At 39.9% G+C, this 13,995-nt stretch overlaps 1 protein-coding gene across 1 annotated transcript; it reads left to right on the top strand.

The window, feature by feature from the left end:
* Positions 1–5,354: 5,354 nt before the first annotated feature.
* LOC113128255 (ATP-sensitive inward rectifier potassium channel 12-like) lies at positions 5,355–7,240 on the top strand. The gene is made up of 2 exons (XM_026303447.1): positions 5,355–5,446; positions 5,608–7,240. Exons 1-2 carry the CDS (start codon positions 5,355–5,357, stop codon positions 7,238–7,240), a joined length of 1,725 nt encoding a protein of 574 aa, XP_026159232.1.
* The last annotated feature ends 6,755 nt before the right edge of the window (positions 7,241–13,995 follow it).

Here is a 13,995-nt window from a genome sequence, read left to right as displayed (position 1 = left end):
GAAACCTGGCTGCAGATTGATGAAACAGGCGTGTGTCTATTAAAGGGACGGTGCAAACAGTAAAACTACCCAAATATCTTTGTATGAGGATGAAACCAGTGTTAGTCTCCAAGTGATTCGGTCCGCAGTAACACAAAGGTGAGTGTGTTTACATAGTCTTCTTGTTTTGTGTTTGGTAATATACAGATTTTCATACATTGATCATCTTTTAGCCACAAAAGCTTTTTTTATTTTGTGTTGATCAAGAGTCAATAACATTCTCTACTTTTCTGAGTCGGATCTAAATCGTATTATTTTATAGTAAGAAACTGTCGCCTCAGTAAGTGCTGCCACCTGTTCTCATTCTAGCTAAATAACTACCAAGAAAACACAATCCGTACTTGAACAAAACATTCATGTGGCTGAGTAAGTCCACTGTAAAACTGTGAGGAGTGTAAACAGACATTTTCAAGCGCAGGGTAGTATAGTGCTCCGCCCCCCTCCCTCCACGACCTGTTGTCAATTATTCCTGCAGGGTTTGAATTGATTTCCAGGACTGGACAGCGCCCCGTGGCCTCAATGAAACAAGCACACGTCACAGCTGCAGTTTGCAAACTGCCCCGTCATAACTTCTGGCTGCCCTGTGTGAACCATTGATTGGCATTCAGAACTTCTTCCTGCAGTGATGCATATGCAGAGATGGAAACTTCACTTTTATCTACATTATTTTTAATTGGGAAACACAATTTATCTAATTTTAAATTTTTTTATCACAATTTTAAACTACAATAAGTGTCACAACAAATACCTTAAATATTAAAATCTTTCTTTAAATTATAAATAGTTATGACAGTTAACAAGGTCCTGCATTCAAACATTTAGTAAGGAAGAATAAAATATTGGTAGCATCTCCTTAAAGTACGTAATGTATCCCAGGTAAATGTTCTCAGTAGTATCATTCTAATGTATATTAGTGTTAATAAAATAATTAATGTAATTACTATTAATAGGCTTTATTCATACAGCACTTGGGAAATTTAGCACTTTACATTGGTTGAACCAGGACAAAAACATATGACAATTTCAATAAGTTGAATTAGTGTGAAATTAAAGTAGTAGAAGATTGGAACAATAGAAGTAAAATAATAATATATTTATTGGACTTTTATTATTGATTAGTATGTAAGCAGCAATTTAGCATTTACAAGTGGAAGAACTTTTGTCAATTTTATTTACTGGTAGTCTAATCCATTACAATGAATCATATTATAGAAACTGGTTATATATCATGTTTGTGTAGATAGTAAAATAAATAATTCAGTAGCAGTATAAAGTAGATCGGCCTAGAAATGATGCTTAGGTTCAATACTTCTCAGTGGGAACGAGTGAAACACTTTAAAATAAGTTCCTACTCCAGCCCATATTTTGCTTCTGTCTAGGACTAGGACAGTGTGTGTGCCCAGGGCTGTCCTGAAGGACACGTTGGACTTTTTTAAATGTGAGCATCTTGTACAAAGATACAGACAACACAAAGCAAAAGAGGATCGCCTCTGAAAGCTTTCTCACATTTCTTTGTCTTATGGAAAATATATTTACACTGGGAAGAGAAGAAACAAAGTGCGTGGTTGTTTCTGTTCACGCTTTTGGTGTGTAAATCTTCCACTTTTCTGCAAATGGTATTACATGCTGTAGTAACATCTGATGTCATAATCTCTTCAACTTAATCTGTATTTTTCTCACATTATCCATCATAGAAAGACCTCACACCTCTAAAGTCCTTACTCAGTGATTTCTTTCTCTCCTTCTTGTTTCATTCTTTGTTTCTTTCCTCCTTTCTCCCTGGTTTCCTTCACATTGAGCATGAGAGCTCAGATTACACAAAAGGGCTTAAAACAGTCCACACAGCATCTACCATCCACCTTTCATATTGTTTGGATTGGGAGATTAGGGGACGTCATAATCTGGTTTTAGACAAGGGCTCCCTGCATCCGTCCCTTTTCATGGGATTATGCTGTAATATATGTCAATTTGGTTCCTCTGATGTATTTGAAAAACATCAGACACGAGCGTTCGACTCATAGACACACTGGGCCAGTAATAATAAAAATATTCTTTATTCAGACACCACTGTAAAACCCTGCAGTTTATCCCTGCTCACCAGGTTCTTTATGAGTTGTATCATCCAGGCCTTCCCCAAAGAAGAGTCCATGGCCTCCTCTTCTATCCTGTGTTGGTTTATGTCATCCTTCTCAGAAGTCGTCTCACATATCATGACCACACACACACACACACACACACACACACACACACACACACACACACACACACACACAATCAGCCCCATAGAGAGGAGAGAGATGTTCCTATAGAGACGGCTAATACACTATGATCAACCATTAATTACTGCAACTCTCCCCCAGGGCTTCTGTCAGCTGAGAAAAAAGACATCAGCTAGGTATATACTGACAACAGTTAGCTGCATTAGAGTCAGTGCTGTGTTAATGACACTACTTAAGCACCACTTGTGCATGTAGTTGCATCTTCATGTGAATTTTGTTTTTCACAGATCATATTTAGTTAACATTTAGGACACAAACAATAATTTGCAGCCGCAGAGTATAAAACACAAAAATGTATTTTTAGCTTATAGATACAGGCAGTCAAATAAATTACAACATAACAAGCCGGTAAAGAGAACATGTTTCAGTGGGGAGGCAAAAACAAATAATGGGTTAGGTCTTTGATGAGTCATGGATGCTGCACAGTGGGTAAAAATGATAACATGAACCCAGTAACAGTTAGTGCAGACCAGAAAAACAGCCTAGCAACAAATGTTAAATCTGTGAAGCTTGTATTCTTGATTTTAGTTGCAATTATATTAGAGAGGAGATGATGTCAGCTACAAAGTGGGCTGATACTATAGTTTGTACTTTGATAAAACTTTCTTTACTCAAGGCAGCACTGTTAGCACTGTGGCCTCACAGCAAGAAGGTTCTGGGTTTGAGTGCTTCAGTTTGTTTGTTCCATTTTAAGGTGTTTTGTTGTTTCGTCAACCTTATGGCCATCACACTTTACTGTTATACTGTATTATACTGTCAGGTAAAAACAGGCCTCAGTTGAACATCAAATATACAGAAATAATAATACTATTTGTTACTGTAAGTATTTGATTTTACCTCATTTGTGTTACTATATTAATTATTGTCATTAATGTATTTCAGGGTTTGTTTGCAAGACAGTGGTGATGACAAATATAATTCTTCAAAAGTAATGCTCCTCAGCAAAGAGCCAATCAGTAAAATGCAATAACATTAAAAGAATATTGCACACCACAGTAAAATGTCAGTAAAAGGTTACCTACAGAAAATAAAACCAGATTTGTTCAGTGTATATCATTTCAGTGATATCTAAAATAATAATCTTTTTCTTCAGTGTCTTTTCAGCTGGGAATGACACAATCATTTTTTTGGCAAGAGAGCAAAATCAAATAGTGAATATAAAAGGAGTTACAGCATTCCTTTTCTTTTATTCTCATTTGAACATTTTCACATAGATGTGTTATGTTAAGGTGTATAGATGTACATGTACAATTAAGACCAACAAAGAAACCAACAAAGACAAAGAAACAACAACCAGGTGACACTGAAAATAACTGGATGATTTTCAGCATTAGAACCAGTTGATTCACGGGGGAACAAGCAAAAAATAAATGTTTCAAATAAAATAACAATTAATTAGACTTACACTACAACATTGCAGTCTCTCACATGTTTTGATTGTAAATCCAGACTGACATGTGAACGGCACTGTGTTGTCCTGATGCTGCTGGCACAGATATGGGACTTGACCTGAGTGACCCAGCATATTGCCGAGCGTCTTTAAGGACTTCGTAAGGAAAGGTTGTGATTTCACGGTACGGGACTCTGTCCTGCAGCTGTGAGAGTTATCAGGCTGATGTAATCATCTGCCCTTATCTAGTCAAAAATCACTGATTATCCAGCCAATCGTCAGCCTGTTTGTAACATCTGTCCTTGGTGCAGCAGGATAAGTCTGGAAGCTTCACACACAACTCACATTGCATGGCACCAAATCCCATCAAACGCTGTACATATATTAGTCTCTGTGTGTGTTATTGACATGACTGAAATATTGAACACAGGCTTTTAAAATGCAGTTGTTAGAAGATTTCCCAAGACAACACATTATGTTTCATTTGTACAGACCAGTCCTTTCAACAAATTCATGTCAGCCAAGTGATTCACATACAATAAAAGATAAACCATTATTGTCCTTCAGTTTTGCATGTGATTGGCTTTCTATTGGTTATGCAACACAGCACTCTTTGGTTCTCCTGGTTCCCAGCTGGCTGACATAATAAGTCAAGTGAAAATCACCCTCCAACCTTGTCATCAGTCCAAACAGTAGATCAATTGTTCCTCTAGCAGTAGATTAACACTGATTCATCTCTTTTTAGACTTTTGTCCCTCCCAATGCCTGTCTGGTTTTCCACCCCTGGTTGGCCTGAAGGTCCCTAGGGCTAACCACTAGTAACGACCTAATCAATAAGCTTTCATGACAACAAACTGTCTGCTCTGCTCTGTGCATTAGGGCAAGGCCATTGTTTGTTTTAATTGCTGATTTTTTAGCCCCACTAATATCATGTAATCTTGGTTTGTCACTTTGGTCCAGTATCTCAACCGTTACTGGATGGATTGACTCAACAGCTTGAAGGAACATTCATGGTTCCCAGATGATCTTGACTTTTGCTGGTCCTCTGGCTTTTACTCTTGCACCACCATGAGGTTGACCTTTAGATGGATTACATAATATGGTGCAGACAGTGGCTCCTGTTGTTGAATTGTTTTAAAATCCCAGTAACCTTTCAAGTAGTACCAATAGATGTTCTCGGATATTCTCAGATTCATTAGCTTTAATTGGACTTCATATTAATTCAATTCACTTCAATTCAATTCAATTTTATTTGTATAGCACCAAATCACAATACAAATCATAATCATATTATGTGGTAATTATTAAATAATAGCATCCACTATATGTTAGCTTGTACATAATATTTTTTATACCTGCCAAACATCTGTCTGTAGAATTGGGTTAATTTTATTTTTGTGTGTGTGTTTAGCAGTTAGTCATCATTTCTAATTATTGTTTAATTTTGTTTTTATTTTGGTTTGCTATAGACAACGTCCTTGACCTTCACATTTTGAAGTTATTGTAAATCATACTTTGGATGACTGAAGAAATATTCTCTTTGTCCACGTTGCTCTCAGAAAATGGAGCTCAAGAAGTCAGTACTGATAACAAACGCAAGACAGACCTGAGCTCCTAGTGCCTCCCCGTCCAGCAACAGTCCGTTAATGGTTGGAACTGCCCGCCCCAACCTACGTTACTGCCCTCGCAGACACAGCCTGATGATCACCGGTGCCATGGGAGCGGTGCGAGTCAACAGGTGTGACGGGATGAGAAATAAAACATCAAAATAAAATTTCAGAAGCTGTGGTTGTCTATGATCTTTCAAGAAATGTTGAGGTTATTTCTGCACTTTATAGCTCATCACAAGAATGCTTATTTCTTAATAACATGACACAAATTTACTTTTCTTTCTGCCAGATACAGCATCGTTTCCACAGATGAAGATGCCCTGAAGATCTCCAGCCTGGGCCTCCACAATGGCCACAGCCCTCTGAATCAGCAGACACTGTCGGGGGCCTGTATGCATGTTGAGGAAGGAGGAGAAGGGGGAGAAGGTCCAGGAGGTGATGACAGAAGAGGAGCTTTGTCTCTGAGAGTGACAAACAAGCCCCACAGCAGCTGCCGTTCTTCACCTTCATGTCGTCTGGGCCTGGAGGTGGGCACCGGCCACCTGCGCAGCCGCTTTGTGAAGAAAAATGGCCAGTGCAACGTGGTTTTCAACAACATGGAGGATAAGCCACGGCGATACCTGGCTGACATTTTCACCACCTGTGTGGACATACGCTGGCGCTACCTGCTGCTCATCTTCACCACCACCTTCCTTCTCTCTTGGCTGCTGTTTGGCTTGATCTTCTGGAGCGTGGCACTCGTTCATGGAGACTTTGACCTTTTTATTCCTGTGAAGGATGGGGATCCTGGGAGTACCATTAAACAAGGTAAAGATGAATGGCGGCCATGTATTCTCCACATCCAGGGATTCATTGGGGCGTTCCTGTTCTCCATAGAGACCCAGACCACTATTGGATACGGTTTCCGGTGTGTCACCGAAGAATGCCCAGTCGCTGTAGTGACTGTGGTGGTGCAGTCCATCGTGGGCTGCATTATTGACTCCTTTATGATCGGAACCATCATGGCAAAAATGGTGCGGCCTAAGAAGCGGGCACAGACCTTGCTGTTCTCGCATCATGCTGTCATCGCGTTGCGAGACAGTAAACTGTGCCTCATGTGGCGTCTGGGGAACATGCGCAAGAGCCATATTGTTGAGGCCCATGTGCGTGCTCAGCTTATTAAGCCACATATAACAGCAGAGGGTGAGTATCTCCCTTTGGAGCAAACAGATATAGATGTCGGGTATGATGACGGGTTGGACCGGCTGTTTCTGGTGTCACCGCTGGTGGTGGTCCACGAGATCAACAAGAACAGTCCTCTGTATAACCTGAGCCGCACCGACCTGCAGAAAGAGGACTTTGAGATTGTGGTTATTTTGGAGGGAATGGTGGAGGCCACAGCTATGACCACCCAGGCTCGTAGTTCCTATTTGGCAAAGGAGATCCTGTGGGGCCACCGCTTTGAGCCTGTGGTCTTTGAGAAGGGTGACCGCTACCATGTGGACTACTCCCGCTTCCATAAGACCTATGAAGTGTCATCTACTCCTCACTGCAGTGCTAGAGAACTGAGCCAGATGATGGGTCGTGGCAGGCAGTCGTCGTCCTCCAGCTCCAGTTATTCCCAACCTCCATCACATTTTGCTCCAAGGGCGCCCCACCATCTACTGGGCCCTCACTCCCCCAGCGCTTTCTGCTACGAAAACGAGGTCGCTTTGTGCTGCGGGGATGACGAGGAGGATGTGAAAGAGGAGGCAGGGAGCCTGAACCTAAGAGGTGACAGAGAGATAAAGATGAGAGAGGACATTCACTTGGGTTTAAAGGAGACATTTGTGGAGGAACAGACAGTGGAGATGTTGTGTGTTCTGGACACAGAGAATCAGATAAGCTTTGAGAGACTAAAACCTGCTCTGCCTTTATACATTAGCAGAGAGTCTGGAGTTTAACTGCTGGTAATGGCTGCCCCTCCATTTGTTTCCTCTCTTTATTTGTGTGTCCAACCAAAGGACACACGTGTGTGTCAAAGACCATGGAGAACACTACTTAAACCACACATCTGGTGGAAGACAATGACATTTTTGCATCTGTCACAGGCTCCACTAAGCTTTGACTCATAACCTGCCTGGTTTCAGACATTGTACACTTTGAGTTGCAGCATCTAGAAAACGCACACGTCAGCTACTTTTAAACATGAAGTAGCTTGAAAACTTTGTTTTATTCAGTATGACCTGTGTATGATCTACAATTAAGACAAGCTTTCTGTTCTTGATTTTCATCTGATTTATTTGTAAATATATGTCTGTTTTAATTTCTAAATGAATATACATCATAGACAGATAAACTTGATTGACGAGTAAATGTGAGAAGAATTAGAGAATAACAAACCTGTTTATTTTAAAGGAAGCATGACAGAAGTGCTCTGTGTAAAAATAAATAATTTCTGTATTTTGAACATCTGTCTTCCTGCCTGAGTTTTGTTTTCATAGTTGATATAAGATATTTTGTGTTTCCAGATTTATCGATTTATTCCATGATAGAAGCACATTCAAATAAAAGAAATGCTGAACAGTAGAAGCATTCAAACTGAAGAACAAGCACTTTATTCTTACCTTTGTCAAGAGATACACTTTGCAATAGTGAGTTGTTCTGTATGAACAAAGCACCAAATAAAAAACAGTATATACTTGAATTGTCTCTAACCTCTATTGCATATTACACATGCTTATATATACATATCCTTTTTAATCACCACCTGCGTCCAATTACATGAGAGCTTATTTAGCTTAGCTCTTCCTTTAACAGGCATTGTTGGATTACCAAAACAGGGAGTTACTCTGGGGGTCTGTCTGGGGTCCTAAAAGCCCCAAGTCCACTGTGTGGAACTGACTAATGGCCTCAGCCTCATGTGTGCTTGTGTTTAATTGTTAAATGTTAGCATGGCAGCGTACTAAGTAAAAATGACTATGATAAACATTGTAGTTTCTAAACATCGTTGTCTTGATGTTGTCATAGTTAGCGTGTTAGCATGCTGACATTAGCATTAAAGCCTTACAGAGCTAATAATACCTGAGGGCTGATAACTTGCAGTTCATCTTTTAGGGGCCTGCTTTGATATAGACCTGATTTCTGTCTGACTGTGTCTCATTCAAAAGTCATTCAAAAGAGTGAAGGGCAGATTGAAATAGAGTGAGGGCAGATCACACAGACCAGTTGAGCTGAACGAGGGACTGGGATGAAAGGTGAAAACCAAGAATAAGAGGGCCAAAACAAGAAGTAAAGCCTTTAGGCGCTCCCTCTAACAGTATTATAGGACAGTGTTTTTACTGTTGTGCAGGCTCCCCCACATGGTTGAGTAGTGACACCACAATGAGCAACAGCACTGATGTTGTTGTATATAATCACTGCACCTTTTTCTATGTGGATTTGTTGGTTTTGATTATCCCAGACTGTACCAAAGACATCAGGAAAGTTAAAATATAATTTATATTAATATTATTTTGGTTTAAAGAAACTGTTTCTGTTTCTCTGACATTTCTCTGTGCAGTAACCCTGACTCTTCACTGCTTCCTGGTTTCCCTCCAAAGGGTCACAAGACAAATCCAAGGGGTCATGGGAGGATTAGTTGGAGGCACACTTTCCTGTTTCTTTCATTTCTACCTGTAAGTCACTACTGTGCATTTCTTCATCCAAAAAATATTTAAATAATGTGATAATTAAAACTGAAGCAACAAGCCTACTTTAAAAAGTCACAAGCCCTACAGTAACCAGTGATTAAAGATTATCATGTTCCAATGTTATGAGAATTCCATGTGAAGACCTATATACCACATACAGGAATTACATCATTGATGTAATTTAACAACAGAGATGATGGACAAAGAATTTCCATTAGATCCATTTGATTTTCAGTAATGGAAATAGTTATGTTGTGCTTTCTCCTTCAATTATAGTTTATCTTAAAACAACTCACAAATGTCCCATAACACTTTTAAGTAACAGGCTGAGAAGAAATCACTTCCTAGAGATGCATTAAACACTTACACATGTTTACATAATCAAGCAGCCTGATGGGTCCAATGCTTAGACTCATTAGTGTTGTGAGGTGGCCACACTAATCACTGAGCCACTGTCCCAAACATCATTTCTGTTTAGAGCAATGCTGAGCTCTACTTTACCCCCCGCTGCTATTTCCCCTTCGTCATTAACAAGAACATCCAAGGTGATAACTTTTTGGTTCACGTCGTTTTACGTGAAAGACAAATAGTCAGATGGAAAGTCCCTCCATCATCTCCCTCTCCTCTAATCTAATCAACCAGACTCTGATGTGGTTAAATGTCGTCTCCACTCTAACACGCCATTTCCCCTTCATGCAAACTGCCCCTCTCCCTGCTGTCATCCCATCCTGCCGTTTTCTGATGTGGGTTAATTAACCGCACCGTCACACCCCCTGTCATCAGCATCCGAGAGGGAGAGCAGCTGGGTGACCTCTGTGACCTCTGTTAGGGCTGCTAATGGCTGACAAGGATCTTTCCTAATAAGGAGGTGTGTGTGTATGTGTGTACGACACCATACATCTCTGTGCCCTCTTTGGCCTCACTGGCAGTTTGTGGCTCTGGGCTGTGCGACTGGAGCCAGTGACAGTATGTGTGCTCAGCAGGGGACTGTATTTAGGCACTGGGAGCTGTGGCTGGGGGATCTTTGTTTCCATAATGTGCTGTTGTGTGTGGTGGAGCTGTGAAGCAGCTCGCTGGGGGACAGAGGAGCATTGTGTATAGCTCAGCACAGCTCAGCTCAGCAGAGGAGGCCTGACTGAACCGGGCTGGGAAGCACCACAGGGCAAACATCTTCTGGATGCTTCTATCTGTCTGTCTGTCTGTCTGCCTGCTTGTTTTGTTCTCTGTTTGCCTGTCTGCCTCTTTCACTCCCTGCATTTGTCTGTTTCTGTCACAAGCTCACTCAGTCATGTTTAAAATAAATAAACATGGCTTTTGTCTTAATTTAAATCCTATAGAAATGTCCCACTACACTGAGCAGCTGCAGTGAGCTTGTTATTGCAATCTTGATTTATTTAAATTATGACAACATACAACACAAAAGTCCTTTAAATGTTATGAATATTATCTAAAGTGAGGTTGCATTACTGAGTGAACAGAGCTGGCAATCAATCTCCACACTTGGTGTGTGTCTCATGTGGTTTAATTGAAAATTGAAGCACATTATCTGCTCCCAGGCCTTAAAGGAATAATTTGACATTTGATAAAATATGCTTATTTACAAAAACATCAAATAACCACATGTACATTTTGTTTTTGTCCAGAATAAACATATAACATTTAACATGAAGGCTGTTAGGTGGACTTTTGATAGAGTCAGACTAGCTGTTTCCCATTTTTAATCTAATCTGTTATAGCTACAGATATTATGCTGATTCTGATCATCACATTTATGTCTTGTCTCAGTCAGACTCATTAAGTCTGTTTTCCAAAAATGTTTATTGAAACTAAATGTGATTCTTGTTTTATTATTGAATCTTGAAGGGGGTCCGTGCATCAAAATTTATTTTAGGATCTTTAGGATCTTTTAGTTTTGTAGCATATTCTTAATTTATTGTATTATTTGTGTTTTATGAAATTACCACTCAACAAATATGGAGCCAGGTAGGACAGAACACCTGAAGAGAGAGTCTGGAGGGAAGGAGTTAATCAGAGACCCAGCAGATTATATTATTTTTACAACATCACAAGCTAATCAGACCTGATTTACACTATGAACCTGTCATTTATCAAGTGAAAATTGTAAATGCCAATCTTTGGACATGTTTTTCTTTACAGTTTAAATTCTGTTTTTCTGAAAGGCACATGATTTGTATCATTTTGGCTATGACACAAATCATTTATCATAAAAATCCTTGATGGCAGTGAAGCTTATTCAGATTCAGTCATTATACAGGTCATTAAAGAACAGGACAAAATGCAGCTCAGTGTCTTCGTCTTTTTTATTGAGCTTCATGGATTTATTAGATGTTGGCAAATCTTCAAACTTTGGAACAAAATTCAGTGTTAAAATATGACTAACCCGCATATGATTTGGGATGTGTGATTCAAATTCACCTCCAGTTGAACAACTATTACACCACATTTTATGTCATTTAATCATCTTTGTATTTGTTTATGCTCCTCTCGGCCTGTCAGCCTGACGTCCTGCCTGTATATTCACATAGTTTCAGTGTAAATCTGGAAAATTGACACATGTACCAAAATGTCACACAATGGACCAAAACAGGTTATACTGTTTATAACATGTTATACTATACTGAAGGAAAAAGCAAAGACATCAAAATGACAGACACGAGGAATGTCATAAATCACCATATTTTTCACTCTACTCTCATCCATCTTTATGGCTTGCTGCCTTTTATCTCTGCCTCTGCTCGGACAACAACAGACTCTTTCATGTAGTCATCTTTTCCTCAGACCCCTCAGGCCAGGCGCACTCTCTCTCTCTTTCTCTTTCTCGTTCACACAGACTAATTAAATGTTCTGAGAAGACCTCATGATTGGAGAGTCCAGGCTGCATTTTCTGTTTCTCTTTTTGTTTCCCCTTCTCTCCTAATTAAAAGCTCTCATAAATCTATATCCCACTTATCGACCGTAATGGAATTTCACAGTTGTGTGTTTTTTTTAATGAAGACATGTTTTCCTGAAAAATCTCACAAGCAGATAAAATATGTTACATCTGAGTTTTTTTCTGTTTTTGAAGCAATAGTGAAGTGGTTGGCAGATGAAATGTAAACTTTTAACCAGAGTGTTTTGAATAATTTGTTTTGGTAGAAGGGACTGAGTGACAGATTTCATAAATAAACCAAATATATATTTTAAAGTGATTATTTTCATAATTTTTTTGTGATATCATATGTTTTGTTTTCACTTTAGTTGGTCCCAGACTCTGTTACAGGTCTTGAATGAAGCTGTTTGCACCACAATTCTTAATTGCACAGTTAAACATGGAAGAGGGAAACTTCTGATATTAAAAATGACTACACTGAACACCTGTGCCCATCTGTGCTAATCTACTCTTCAACTTCCCTTAACTTAAATACCTTGTGCAATATTTTATTTATTTTAGTGATTGTGATGAAATATATCCACCAATATAACGTCACAGTTCTCATTGTACAAGTTTAATATCTAAAATATCACATTTGTAAATTGAATCTGGCATGTAAAACCGTGTCAGTGGGATCATATTGTTCACCTTTAACACAGGAAACATTTCCAACTGCTGTTTTGTCTTTGCACCACTGCAAGGAAGAATTTGAAGTGCGGCTAACAGCCAACATATATGCATGACTAAACAGCGTGCTGGCACTTAGGACTGAGGGGCAACACCGTTATAATATGAATGCCACCATTGTCAGCACACCCATCATCCCCATCTTCATCATCACCATCACAGTCTGAGTTTCACCATCAGAATCAGAGTCAGACGCACAAATGCCAAGTCTCTTTTGGTCTTTTCCTCAGGCTTTCAATTACTCTTGCTCTGTCTTTTCACCACATGATCCTCATCTCTTGTTCTCATCAACACTACAATCAATTCTGAATTTCTTTATCTCTCCTGTTGTTCAGTTGCTTTTCCTCCGCTTCTCTCAGTCAGGCTGAAGTTGTGGCAAAGAGACGCAGACACAGCAAACCACCGAACAATAGGCCATTCATGGTGCCCTATAATGCAATGATGATCCTGCTCTGCCCTCCACCCCCTACCCTGCACCAGCCTCCACAGCTGCACAGGAATGTTGTCCAACAAGTTACCCGCTCCCATCACCCCCCTCTCCTCCCTGCTGCCGCCACCACCATCGCTACCACCACCACTACCTCACCAGTGCTGCCACCATCGCAACCGAAACCCCTCTTCCCCAAATAAAAAAGATGAAGAAGGCCAGAAACTATACGGGGGGAAATGCTGGAGACTGAGCACAAAGAGAGGATTCATGGTTGGTCACATACACTCCCAGAGAAAAAAGAGGGGCACCCATTTAAGTGTGGTGCAGCTGCACTAATTCACTGGGTGAAAATGGGCAAAAAAGGAGTGACAGAGGTCAGATAGCAGAACCATTTTTTATTCATCTTTATGGACAGCATGTCACAGCATCATCGCCAGTTAAAAATTGTGCATGATAAATAAATCAAGTTGTGAAGCCAGAAAACACCTGCAGCCCTGTTTTAGCAGCTATTCTGCAATTTTAAAATAAAAGTTAAATTTGGAGCAACTCCTTACCAACAACAGGTGACTAATGTTAGAACTGTGTTATCTATAGATTTTCAGTCCACGGCCCAAAAATCTGAGGTGGTAGAGAGGAAGTGTCTCACGGATCAGCTGGACAATGATGTACAATGTGAAATTTTCAGGGTGAAAGTATGAGTCAAAATGATTGAGTCACATGAGGGTTACTTATAATGATGGACTAACGTCTGAGCTGGAAATTCCCCAGCAAAAACCTTGACCCCAAGTGTTTTGTTTTTGCACAAACCCTGGGAGGGAATAGCAGTTATGAATTTTGTACAGAGTTTCTCACAAACCAAGAAAATGCAGAGGAAAGCCAAAGTGTGAGAAAAGCCTTTGTATCTACAGATAAACTCGTTTTAAACAGACGTGTAAACTGACAGAGACACTTTGCATTCAAATCTGAATCTATGCAAGA

This window comes from Mastacembelus armatus, chromosome 1 (genome assembly GCF_900324485.2).
Source record: "Mastacembelus armatus chromosome 1, fMasArm1.2, whole genome shotgun sequence".
Taxonomy (NCBI): domain Eukaryota; kingdom Metazoa; phylum Chordata; class Actinopteri; order Synbranchiformes; family Mastacembelidae; genus Mastacembelus; species Mastacembelus armatus.
This window is presented reverse-complemented; position numbering and strand designations above follow the sequence as displayed.